The sequence below is a fragment of the Theropithecus gelada genome, chromosome 9 (genome assembly GCF_003255815.1).
Source record: "Theropithecus gelada isolate Dixy chromosome 9, Tgel_1.0, whole genome shotgun sequence".
Classification (NCBI taxonomy): Eukaryota; Metazoa; Chordata; class Mammalia; order Primates; family Cercopithecidae; genus Theropithecus; species Theropithecus gelada.
In genome coordinates this window covers 91,244,146-91,258,313 of record NC_037677.1, presented here as the reverse complement: position 1 = coordinate 91,258,313, position 14,168 = coordinate 91,244,146, and the positions used below count along the sequence as shown (strand labels likewise).

Sequence of the window (14,168 nt, the reverse complement as noted above, 5' to 3'; positions counted from 1 at the left end):
GCAATCTACTCATCTGACAAAGGGCTAATATCCAGAACCTACAAAGAACCCAAACAAATTTACAAGAAAAAAACAAACAACCCCATCAAAAAGTGGGCAAAGGATAGGAACAGACATTTCTCAAAAGAAGACATTCATACAGACAACAGACACATGAAAAAATGCTCGTCATCACTGGCCATCAGAGAAATGCAAATCAAAACCACAATGAGATACCATCTCACACCAGTTAGAATGGCAATCATTAAAAAGTCAGGAAACAACAGGTGCTGGAGAGGATGTGGAGAAATAGGAACACTTTTACACTGTTGGTGGGATTGTAAACTAGTTCAACCATTATGGAAGACAGTAGGGCGATTCCTCAAAGATCTAGAACTAGATGTACCATATGACCCAGCCATCCCATTACTGGGTATATACCCAAAGGATTATAAATCATGCTGCTATAAAGACACATGCACACGTATGTTTATTGCGGCACTATTTACAATAGCAAAGACTTGGAATCAACCCAAATGTCCATCAGTGACAGACTGGATTAGGAAAATGTGGCACATATACACCATGGAATACTATGCAGCCATAAAAAAGGATGAGTTTGTGTCCTTTGTAGGGACATGGGTGCAGCTGGAAACCATCATTCTTAGCAAACTATCACAAGAACAGAAAACCAAACACCGCATGTTCTCACTCATAGGTGGGAACTGAATAATGAGATCACTTGGACTTGGGAAGGGGAACATCACACACCGGGGCCTATCATGGGAAGGGGGGAAGGGGGAAGGGGGAGGGGAGAGGGGGCGGGGGGAGGGGGGAGGGATTACATTGGGAGTTATACCTGATGTAAATGACAAGTTGATGGGTGAAGCACAGCAACATGGCACAAGTATACATATGTAACAAACCTGCACGTTATGCACATGTACCCTAGAACTTAAAGTATAATAATTAAAAAAAATAAAAAAATAAAAAAGAATAAAAAAAAAAAAAGAAAATGTGGCACATATACCCCATGTAATACTATGCAGCCATAAAAAATGATGAGTTTGTGTCCTTTGTAGGGACATGGATGCAGTTGGAAACCATCATTCTTAGCAAACTATCACAGGAACAGAAATCCAAACACCGCATGTTCTCACTCATAGGTGGGAACTGAACAATGAGATCACTTGGACTCGGGAAGGGGGACATCACACAGCGGGGCCTATCATGGGAAGGGGGGAGGGGGGAGGGATAGCATTGGGAGTTATACCTAACGTAAATGACGAGTTGATGGCTGCTGACGAGTTGATGGGTGCAGCACACCAACATGGCACAAGTATACATATGTAACAAACCTGCACGTTATGCACATGTACCCTAGAACTTAAAGATAATAATAATAATAAATAAATAAATAAATAAAATACATTTTCATTTCCCAATGAAGAAGGTTTAAAAGGTATAATGTGTAATTTCCATTTGATCTTCCCATTAATGTAATACCCATTTCCACTTTCTCCTCTATTATCTCTGAATCTTTCGCCTATGTTTCTATCACCTTAGAGGATTTGCTGGCATATTACTTGATAGGAAAATAGCAAGTTTTAATACAAGATGTGTGATATAAGCCCAATATTGTAAACATTTAGCCCTATATGTATGTTTGCATAAGATAAATATCTATATAAATGTATATATTATATATACATATATAAATGTATATTGATATATACCTATATACATGTATATATTATATACCTATATAAATGTATATATAATATATTCTTGTATATATTATATATGTATAATATTATATATAATAATGTATATATAATATATACATGTATATATTACATATACATATATAAATTTATATATATTATATATACACACACATAATGTACACATCCATATATAGATGTACATGTACACCTGTACCCACATATTATCTTTAAAATGTATTCCAAAGTGTAATTAGCTTCTTCTGGGAGATGACCTGTGAGAAGCATTACGAATTATGTTACTTCTTCTTACATTCCAAATAGAAGACAGGAGAGTGTTGAATATAATTTAACATAAGATACTTAACTGTCTATGCTTTGGAGATGACCTGAGGCTAATTATATTAGGACCATAGCATAAAATTATCATCCCACTTAGGTTAAAAGTTAAATAATATAGGAGAAGCTGAGAAAGATTAAATCCTGGTAATTCTTCTTAGAAATTTTGTCCAGCCAAGCGTGGTGGCTCACACCCGTAATCCCAGCACTTTGGGAGGCCGGGGTGGGTGGATCACTTGAGGTTAGGAGTTCAACACTAGTCTGGCCAACATGGTGAAACCCTGTCTCTACTAAAAATATCAAAAATTAGCCTGGTGTGGTGGTGGGCATCTGTAATCCCAGCTACTTGGAAGGCTGAAGCAGGAGAATCACTTGAACCCTGGAGGTGGAGATTGCAGTGAGCCAAAATCATGCCATTACACTCCAGCCTGGGCAACAAAAGCAAGACTCCATCTCAAAAGAAAAAAAAAAGAAAAAGAAAAGAAATTTTGTTCATGTTTGAAGACAGAAGCATGACAGGACACATGAGAAGCAATATGAAAGCATATATTTATACTTCATTACATCATTATAAGTTGGAAACATGAAGTAATAAAAGTAATCTGATTCTTTAGAGATAAAGTAATGACACTTTAAAGTAACACCAGGCCAGGTGCAGTGGCTCACACCTGTAATCCCAGCACTTTGGGAGGCTGAGGCGGGCAGATCACGAGGTCAGGAGATCGAGACCATCCTAGCTAACACGGTGAAAACCCGTCTGTACTAAAAATACAAAAAATTAGCCAGGCATGGTGGCATGCACCTGTAATCCCAGTTACTCAGGAGGCTGAGGCAGGAGAATCACTTGAACCTGGGAGGCGGAGGTTGCAGAGAGCCGAGATCCCACCACTGTACTCCAGCCTGGGTGGCAGAGCAAGGCTTTGTCTCAAAAAAAAAAAAAAAAAAAAAAAAAAAAAACAAGGAACACCAATGTGGATATAAGAATTCTAACATTTAATGTCCATTCCTCCCTTTGGCTGATCCTCTGAATATTTCCCTACAGGTTGAAGCTGCTCCTGAACAGTTTCTCACTTTCAAATCCAATCCTCAAATAACTCTCACACTCAGCAAAAATAGCTTCCCTACCTTCTTCCCCTTTCTCCTTTCTGTCCTTATCGTTTTGAGAACCAGCATGGCCTCCTGGAACTATATTTTTCTTTAACTTCTGACCTGCATTATGCATAAAAGAAGGAAGGTCTAATAAACTGACTCAGCAAATAATAACGCTTTTTATTTAGAACATGCAGAGAAGAAATGCCTTTGAATTATGATACACAAATCATCTTTCTCTATTTAATAAAAACATATTAATAACAACATTAGATAAGTATCAGCATTATGTGACAGTCAACGCAACCGTTACAGAGTATGGAGAACAGCAGATATATTTGCACAGTGAAACACAGGAAACTCTCCTTAATGGAGGCTGAATGTTCACTAGATCTTGAGGGAAGGGAAAATGTGAGATGACAGGCCAGAAAAGGCATCACATACAGTGAAATGTGGATAACGCCCCAGAGGAAAGAGAGCTGCAGGGACAGCACAGCAGCAACCAGACCATCTGCTCTTCTTCACACAGGAATGAAGCACAGCTGGTAGAAGGGTGGCACAGAGGCAAACCCATTGACAACTGGAGTGGTGTCAAGGTCCTTTGGGTCAACCAGAGATTTCAGGTTAAAGTTCTGTAAAATAGAGGTCAGGAATAAAAACAGCTCCATGCGGGCCAGGGCTTCTCCCACACAAATCCGTTTTCCTGAAAATAGCAAACACAGAGAGCAGTTACTCCTCATGTGTAACTGTGACAGTGACAAACACTGTCTCTGTAACTGGCACAAACAGAATATGCAATAACTGTTCAGTGAATCGTAGGAGGGATGAGGAGATAGATGGGTGGATGGGTGCATGCATGAATGAATGGATGGATGGGTGGATGGATAAATGGATGAATGGATGGACGCATAGGCAACTGAAAAATGAATGGACATACTTACTCTTCACCTAATATCAGATCTTAACAGCCACCCTATATTGAACAAATATTTATTGAGTACCAGCTGCATGCCAAGCACTTTATTAAAATCTTTCTACAGACTTTAAATGCCTTCGTCAATCTTTCTTTAGAAACATACATTCCTTGTCAAGTGGAGTTAACTGAGAAGGGCTTAGAGGAGGAAGCTAACATACTGTATTTCCCTTTGTATTTCTGCCTCAACATGCAGTCAAATATTTTTTTTTCCCCTAGGTACTTTCAGGAGCACATGTCTAAACATGTCACCTTCTCACTTTAAAATTTTAAATGGCTTCCCTGTCTGTCCTATAGGATAAGGTCCCAGTGGATTGACCTGGACCTCACATTCTGTTTCCAGTCTGATGATCCATATCACTCCTTGCACTCTTCAAATCTGATACTGTCAACTCTAGGCATAGCCACTCGTCATCAGTCTCCAGCACACCACAAGGTTTCAAGTTTTACAGCATGCTGCTCCTTTTGGTCAAGATGAACTTTTCTATTACCACAGTCAGGACATAGGTCAAATTTTATCTCCTTTTTTACCCTCTTTCTCATCTCCTTAAGCAAAAAATGTTGCTTTCTCTGGGTTTCCTCAACATTATATTTATGCTTCCATTGAAAAATGTGCTATGGTCTGAATATGCCTCCCCCAAATTCATATGTTGACACATAATACCCAATGCAACATTACTAAAGAGATGGCTCCTTTTAGGAAGTGAATAAGTCAGGAGGGCTCTGTCCTTGCTAAACTAATAACATCAAGAGATGCAAGGGAGCCATTTCACCCTTTTTGCCTTTTTTGCCCTTCTGTCATATAAGGATACAGAGGGTGCATTATCTATAAGGAATAGGCCCTCCCTAGACACTGAACTTGCTGACACCTCGATCTTGGAACTCCCAGCCTTCAGAACTGTGAGAAATAAATTTCCATTATTCATCAATTGCCTAGTCTTGGATATTTTGTCATGGCCAAAGAAACAGGTAGCATGGGTCACCTAGAATAATAATTACTGATTTATTTATTTATTTATTAGAATGTGATATGGTTAGGCTCTGTGTCCTTACCCAAACCTCATGTCAAATTGTAATTCCCAATGTTGGGGGAGATACCTGGTGAGAGGTGATAGAATCATGGGGGATAATTTCCCCCTTGCTGTTCTCATGATAGTGAGTTCTCATGAGATCTGGTTGTTTAAAGATATGTTGCCTTTCCTCTTTGCTCTCTGTCTCCTGCTCTGCCATGGAAAGATGTGCTTGCTTCCGCTCCGCCTCCCACCATGATTGCAAGTTTCCTGAGGTCTCCCAGCCATGCTTCCTGTACAGCCTGTGGAACTGTGAGTCAATTAAAACTCTTTTCTTCATAAATTACTCAGTCTCAGGTAGTTCTTTATACCAATGTAAGAATGGACTAATACATATGCCAAATGCGAATGCTTGAAGGAAGGTTTCTTTTCTTGTTGTCTTGGTATCTACAGTGCCAGATATAAAGCAGATATCAAAGGCCACAGAATGAAGAAAGGAGATTCTATCACCAGACGCTCAGCACACACATTTCGGGTGTGGAGATCCAACATCCAAGATACACGGCCATGACTAGGGCAAGAGCGTGGTGCTCTGCATCACTGCAGAGTATCCTGCTACATTCCCACTGTCCCCCTCGTCTCTTCCATGGTTATTTGGCAAAGGTTCTAATATCCTTTATTTAGAGCTAATGTCCTGCTTCTGTGGCTCATTATCTCCTTTAACAGCCCTGCATTCTCTTCCTTTCGTCCTCTCTGCCTCCTTTGAGATAGCTCAAATGTCTTTACTGCTATTAAAATGTTACTTATGCCTCACTTTGGGGTATAAGAGAACAAGAAGCAGACAGCTTTTCCATCTACCTCTCAAACCCCAACAGCCTGTTCTTTCCTATATCACAGCCTCAGTCCTATTGAACTACAATGATCTGTTTACTCTGCTTTCCAAACTCAGAAGCGAGCCTTTTAAGACCCTCTTCAGTGTTTGAGGATAATTTTATCCTACAGGCCCAGCCTAGGAGGTGAGGGACACCATGTGGAAAACACTCAGTGAAGTTTTGGAGTGAGATAACTTCCTCATGGCTAGTGAGGAAAATGTAATTAGTTTTATCTTCTAGGAGTTCTTGGGTACCTCAGTGGTGTATCTAGAGGCAGAATTCAACCAACCTATACTTCAACTTTCTCAATTTGGAAGAATTGTATTAACTCCTCAAAGCCCACTAATCTGGCTCAATAATTAGGATATATCATGAGCAGGGAGCACATAGACATTCAGAACAGTGCTCTTGATCGTGTACAAAGAGTAATTGTACCACTGCAGAGGAAGCATACATAAGTTCCAACTGATCAAAAAAGTTATCTATACCCTGAAACACAAATGGAAATAAATGTATATTACCTGCTGAGAAAGGCATGAAGTAGTTACTTTTCTTAAAATTGCCACCTTCGTCCAGAAAGTGACGAGGGTCAAACATCTCTGGGTTGGGAAATTCTTTGTTGTCATGTAGCACAGAAGTCAGGGAAATTAATATGGTTGTTCCCTAGAAACAAGAGACATAGATGAACTGAGCTGTAAAGAAGTCACGAAGGTTGAAGAAACAGTGGTAATCACGTAGTTGAATCTTTTGATGTGCAGATGAGGAAACACCATTCCAAAGAAGAGCAGTACCATTTCCAGATGGATAGACCAAGTAATAAGAGGCATGAGCTTAAGACCAGTGACAATAATCTTGCTAAAGTGCCCTGCAATCACATTTGAAGTCCTGAGTACTTGGATACTTGGGTGCAACCTACTGAATCTGTCCTCCTTTTCATCAAGCTTGGACACTAGTGGCTGTCCACACTTGCTACCCTATTCCATCATTTCAGTTTTCACCAACCTTATGTGTAGAGTATGACTTAAAGTTGAAGTCTCTTTTGACATGGGAAATGGCCACAGTATCTGTTCACAGGGCATTTGTGAATAAATAAATGATTGAGTTTCAAATGACATCTTCTGGGATGATAACTGGTAGAGTCACAAGTATAAAACTATTGAATTCTTGTCATTGCCATGCAGTTTGTTTGTCTTCATTTAAAGATATGGGAGAGATATTCATTACAGATTAATCCTAGCTTAAAAATACAGAAGGAACAATGAAATTAGAAAAATCACCTATTTGTAACCATTCAGGTCAAAATCATCAGGTCAGGTGAGGATCATTAATGAAAGATAAAACTATTGGATGTGTGACTTGGGAAGCAGCGTGTTCAGTTTTAAAGTACCATGCCATAGATTTTCATCATTCACACATAAAAAATAGAACCCCTTCAATGGAGAGATCTGGCAGATTCCAACTTATTAGGTGAGAATCTTAGCATAACCAATAATGACATATGTGACATTACGTGCCCCTGCCTCACCACTGTGATTCAGTGGGATATTCAAAGTACTATGTAGTTTTCTTGCCAAAGTCATAACTGGAATATAATATCTAGAAAACAATCATATAAAATGAGCCCCAGGAAAATTTAAATGACTAACGGTCTCAACTCTTCACAGAGGTCAACATATCGAAAGGAAACGAGGAAATGGACTCTTCTTGATTATGGGAGATGAAAATAACAGGATACCGAAATTATGTGCCTGTTTCTTGACTGGAGAGTGAATTGCAAGAAAAAAAGTGATTAACATATTCTTTAAAAATTGGAAAATTTTAAATATAAGCTGTGTAGTTAATAATATTATTGTATTAATAACTCCACAGTATGAATGCTATTATTGTCATGTAGGAGAAAACCATTGTCATTGTGCTATACATACTGAAGTACTGAAGCATAACTAGATGGATGGACAGATATCAAAGTAGATAAATACACATACTGCCATATGTACATATACATATGTGTGTATAATGTTACTGATTTTAAAATATTTTATAATAAAAAGGTGAAGACAAATTCTACCCCCTAAATTTTCATATCAATAGTCTATAATTTGGTTTTTCAAAAATATTCCCTTGAATATTTATAAACAAGTACTATATTAAAATGTTATTAAGAACCAAAGCAGATTTATTTCAACAAATGTTACTTGAATAACTAGAAATTTATAGACAGTGAAGCATGACCATTATTACTTCATATTACAAATAAAAATTCATTTGAAATATGTCATTAATCTAAATATAAGAGCTAAAACAAAAATATTCCAGGAAGGTTAAAAGCCAGTCTTTGGAATCTTGTGCTGACAAATATTCTTTAATAGGACACAAAAGCACAAATCAATCACACATATTTGCAGAAAATTCTACTGGACAGGAATGTCTTATATTAGGCATCAATAAAAAATACTCCCTGCACAAGTCCATCCTGCCACCTGTTTTTGTATAGTATGTGAGCTAAAAGTATTCACATTGAACAAATGCCAATAAGAAATAATATTTTTGAAACACATTTTATAGGAAATTTACATTTGTTTCTATAAAAATTGGAACATATCAATCCTCATTCATTTGCAGATTGTTTATGACTGCTTTCATGCTACAATAAGAGATGTCAAGTATTGCAACAGAAACCACATGGCCGGAAAAGTCTAAAATATTTACTATCTGGCCCATTACAGAAACAGTTTGCCAACTCCTGTCTCAGACTATTATCTCCAGCTAGATAAATGGATCCAGCCTGTAGCAGAAGAACACATGTATCTGATATGTAAAGAGGGTAGAATTGGCCACACAGTGCTGCATTTTTCTGTGCTGGGCTATTCCATGAAGAAGGGATTCAATGGGTGATTCCTTTGGGCTCTGGCTTCTCAGGGCTCAAAAGACACCAGACACAGCATGAGCTGCCCTGCAGGGGGATGAATGAAGAAGCTCATCAGATGTAGTATTCCCTTCCAGCAGTTCACCAAAGATGATGCAGTGAACTGGGGAGACTGGCAGCTCCTAGCTGATTCTTCAGTATATTTCTCACTGAGTTAGTTATAGGAGGAGAAGTAAGTTTCATTACTATTACCCTCAGACCCTAATTTTGAGAAACAAAAGTCTTCTCCTGGTTACCTCCTGTGTTTGTGATAACAGAGTGCATTGAAGTCTTATCTCTTTTACTAAATCAGTGACCACTAGGGTAAGCCCCATAATCTCTCAGTAAATTATCAATTCTGTGTTCTTCAAAAGATGACATTAGTAATTGCAACCTTACCAATATCATTCCTTTTTCCCCTTGAAAATACAACTTTCAGTTATATTATTTTTTATTTTACTAATCATATGTATTGGTTTTAATTTGAAAAAGTAGGCTTGAGATGGCAACTGGAGTGTCTGGATAAATACAGAAACCATGTGATAGAAGGCATTGTAAAGCTGCCAAGACAAAAATTGGTCTCAAGGTTCCAGAGGTAGGAGAACCTCAGAGAGCTAAGCTAACACTGACACTCAATTTTCAACTGGGTTCACATTATGTCCAATTCTGAATCATGACAACAGGTGTTATGTCATTATGACTGCCTATGGGAGAGGAATGAATCTTTCTTTGAAGAATATAAACCTCTGAAATTCTGCAGTTTCTTATATATAGCATCTGGTATTTAACCAAAAGTTATCAGGCATTTCAAAGATACAACTAAGTGATCACAAGAAGAAAAGTGGGGAGAGGGAATGGCAATAAAATCAGACTCGCATTAGGAAACTTTTCTCGCCTAGTTTTATAAGGCTGGCATAATCTTAATATCAAAAATCCTGAAAATTCTAAGAAAAAAAATTATAAACCAAATCTCTTGTGAATGTAAACACTGAAGTCCTAAACAATATGAAGAAGGTCAATTCATCTCTATGTGCATACTTATTTCTATTTAGTGAGGAATGTAAGCCCAATACATATAATCTGATGTTGTGTGGATATTTGTCCCCTCCAAATCTCATGTTGAAATGTGATTCCCAATGGTGGAGGTGGAGTCTGGTGGGAGGTATTTAGGACATGGGGGTGAATTCTTCTTGAGTGGCTTAAAGCTCTTCTCATGATAATAAGTGAGTTCATATTCTGTTAGTTCACACACGAGCTGGTTGTTTAAAGTCACTTCCACTCCTTTTCCTCTTACTCCCTCTCTTGCCATGTGACATGCTTGCTTCCCCTTCACCTTCTTCCATGATTGAAAGCTACCTGAAGTCCTCACTAGGAGCAGATGCCTGCCTCCATTATGCCTTTTGCACAGCCTGCAAAACCATAAGCCAAAATAAAACTCTCTTATTTACAAATTACCCAGTCAAAGATATTCCTTTATAGCAATGGAAATGGACTAACACACAAGTATATAAATAGATGCAGAGAATTGATTTGATAAGATTTTACACACAATTATGACATATATATATGACAGCAAACTTCTCTAATCTGATAAAAAATATCTACTGAAATCTACTTCAAGCATCATTCTCAATATTGAAATGGAAAACTTCCACTGCTTCCTGCAGATTAGAAATGAGAAACAAGGATCCCCACTGTCACCAATTCTATTCAACACTCTCCTAGAAATTCTAGCCAATGCAATAATTAATGCAATAAAGAGACATTAAGCCCATGAGAAATGGAAAATAAGTAATAAAACAGTATTAACCCAGATATAGTATAATTACACAGAAATTACAATGAATCCAGAAATAAATTATGAACAGTGATTAGTAAATTTAGCAAAGTTGACAGATTAACATCATCAGAATGACAAAAACTAATTATGTTCCACAACAAAAATATTAATTATCTAGGGAAAACCAAAGACTTGAAAGCCATGACAACAAATCACAACATTCCTGGGAAAACAAAAGAAATCCCAAATAATTTGGAAGCATAATTATATTCAGGAATGGAAAGACGCAACATGTCAAGACTCAGTTCTTTCCAAACTGATCTATAAATTTAATGTCACCCTCACAGAAATTCCAGCCCAATGTTTTGGGAAATTGACAAACAAATGCCTTTAAAATTTATCTGGAAATATAAGCACCTAAGAGTAGCCAAACCAATCTTGAAGAAAGACAATAAATCTGGAAAACACACACTGCCAGACACTAGGACCTGTTACAAAACTTTGTAGCCCCAAACTGGAAACAACAGAAAGTCCCATTAAACTGCCATACATATGAGTTATGCACTTCTCTCACCCAGTGATGGTAGAGGATAAGAATGATACTATGAATTTGGGGGCTTCAAAAACATGGAGTTGCAGTGTAGGAGAAACAAACTTACCTTGGGGATGAGGTAGTTTCTGAATTTAACATCACAGGTCACTGCATGGGGCAGGTTGGTGGGGAGAAGGTCAATGTATCTCTGGATCTCATGCACCACAGCATCTGTATAGGGCATGTGGCTCCTGTCCTGCATGCAGGGGCTCCGATTTCTGCCAATCACACGTTCAATCTCTTCCTGGACTTTAGCTGATCAGACACAAGTAAAAAGTGATGGAAAAGGAGAAAAATGGCACATTTGTTGTAGCAATTCAGGGGTACATGAATCATGATGAAAGTATCCAAACATCATTAGAAATTTAAATTATAGTGCTGGAAGTATATGCAAATGTAAAGAGAGGACTGTTACAGGTGCACAAATGTGTAACTACCATAAACTAGGCATTAAGAAAAATCTGTACACATATAAGCAGAGAAAATTATCTTCAATAAAGGAAGACATGAAGGATTGAAAAAAGGAAGAGAAGTCCACAAAACAACCAGAAAACAAATAACAAAAGAGCAGGGGTAAGTCCTTACTTATCAATAATAACACTGAATGTAAATGGGCTAAAATCTCCAATCAAAAGACATACTGACTGGATGGATAAACAAGACCCATTAATCTGTTGCCTAAAAGAAACACACTTCACTTATAAAGACACACATAGGTTGAAAATAAAGGAATGGAATGAAACAGTACATGCCAATAGAAAAGAAAAAAAGAGCAGGAGTTATTATATTTAAAACAGACAAAGTAGATTTCAAAACAAAAACTATAAGAAGAGACAAAGAAGATCACTATTGGTGATAAAGTAGTCAGCTTCGCAAGAAGATGGAACAATTTTAAATATATATGCAACCAACAATGGCCACCCAGATATATAAACGAAATATAATTAGAACTAGAGAGAGATAGTCCCCAGTACAATAATAGCTGGAGACTTCAAAATCCCACTTTCAGCATTGGACAGGTCATCTAGATAGAAAATCAACAAGGAAACATTCAACTTTATCTGCACTATAGACCAAATGGATCTAATAGATATTGGCAGAATATTTTATCCAACTGCTACAGAATACACATCCTTTTCCACAGCACATGGATTGTTATCAAGAATTGACAATATGTTAGGTCACAAAACAAGTCTTAAAATATACAAAGAAACTGAAATAATATCAAGAATCTTCTCTGACCACAGTGTTATAAAACCAGCAATCAATAACAAGAGGAATTTTGGAAGCTACACAAATAAATGGAAATTTTAAAATATACTCATAAATGGAGAGTGGGCCCATGAAGAGATTAAAAAGGAAATTGAAAAATTTCTTGAAACAAATTTTAATGGAAACACAACATACCAAAACCAAGGGGCTACAGCAAGACCAGTACTAAAAGGGAAGTTTATAGCTACAAGAACTTATATCAAAAATGGAGAAAATAGACAAATAAACAATCTAATGATGCATCCTAAATAATTAGAAAAGCAAAAGCAAATTAAACCCAAAATTAATAGAAGAAAAGGAATAATAAAGATCAGAGCAGAAATAAATAAAATTTAAACGAAGAAAAACAAAAGATCAATGAAAAAAAAGTTGCTTTTTTGAGAAGTTAAACAAAATTGACAAACCTTTACCCAGACTAAAAAAAAACAGAGTAGATTCAAATAAATAAAAACAAATTAAAAAGGAGGCATTACAACTGATACTGCAGAAATTCAAAGAATAATTAGTGGTTACTATAAGCAACTATATGCCAATAAATTGGAAAGTCTAGAAGAAATGGACAAATCACTAGACAAATATGACCCATCAAGTTTGAACCAGGAAAAAATCCAAAACCTGAACATGCAATGACCAGTACCAAGATCAAATGAGAAATAAAAAGTATCCCAGTAAAGAAAACCCCAAGACTGGCTAGCTTCACTGCTGAATTTTACCAAACATTTAAAGAAGAACTAATACCAATCCTATTCAAACTATTCCAAAAAATAAAGAAGAGAATACTTTGAAATACTTTGAATACTCATTCTGTGAGACCAGTATTACCCTGATACCAAAATCAGACACTAGTGCAAATATCTTCAACAAAATACTGGCAAACCAAATTCAGCAATACAATAAAAAGGTCATTCACAATGACCAAGTGGGATTTATCCCTGGGATGCAAGGATGGTTCAACATGTGCAAATCAAGCAGTGTGATACATCATATCAAAATAATGAAGGATAAAAGCTATATCATTTCAGTTGATGCTTAAAAAGTATTTGATAAAACTTAACATCCCTTCCTGATAAAAATTCATTAAAAAAACTTGAGATAGAAGGAACATACCTCAATATAAAAAAGCTATATGACAGAGCCACAACTAGTACCATACTGAATGGGGAAAACCAAGAGTATTTCCTCTAAGATCAGGAACACGACAAGGATGCCCACTGTCACCATTGTTATTCATCATAGTACTGGATGACCTAGCAAGAGCAATCAGACAAGAGAAAGATATAAAGGCTATCCAAATTGGAAAGGAAAAAGTCAAAATATCCTTGTGTTCAGATGATATAACCTTATATTAGGAAAAACCTAAAGATTCCACAAGATAATTATTAGAACTGATGAACAAATTCAGTAAAGTTAAAGGATACAAAATCACCATAAAAATCAGTAGTGTTGTTACATGCCAACAGTGAACAAAAAGAAAAAACAAATTTAAAAAGTAATCCCGGAGGCGGAGCAAGATGGCCGAATAGGAGCAGCTCCAGTCTTCAACTCCCAGCGCCAGCGACACAGAAGACCGGTGATTTCGGCATTTTCAACTGAGGTACTGGGTTCATCTCACTGGGGAGTGCCGGACGATCGG

The 14,168-nt window shown here is 37.1% G+C and overlaps 1 protein-coding gene across 3 annotated transcripts in view; it reads right to left on the bottom strand.

Moving 5' to 3' along the window:
- Positions 1–2,573: 2,573 nt before the first annotated feature.
- LOC112631550 (cytochrome P450 2C9) overlaps positions 2,574–14,168 on the bottom strand; it is a 63,205-nt gene continuing 51,610 nt past the window's right edge. For all 3 annotated transcript variants that reach the window (XM_025396868.1, XM_025396869.1, XM_025396870.1), the window contains 3 exons: positions 11,331–11,518; positions 6,508–6,649; positions 2,574–3,834 (listed from right to left, as the gene is read on the bottom strand). In XM_025396868.1, the coding sequence (XP_025252653.1) occupies positions 3,653–3,834; positions 6,508–6,649; positions 11,331–11,518 (512 nt within the window). In that variant the 3' untranslated portion in view covers positions 2,574–3,652. The remainder of the gene's footprint in view (positions 3,835–6,507; positions 6,650–11,330; positions 11,519–14,168) is intronic.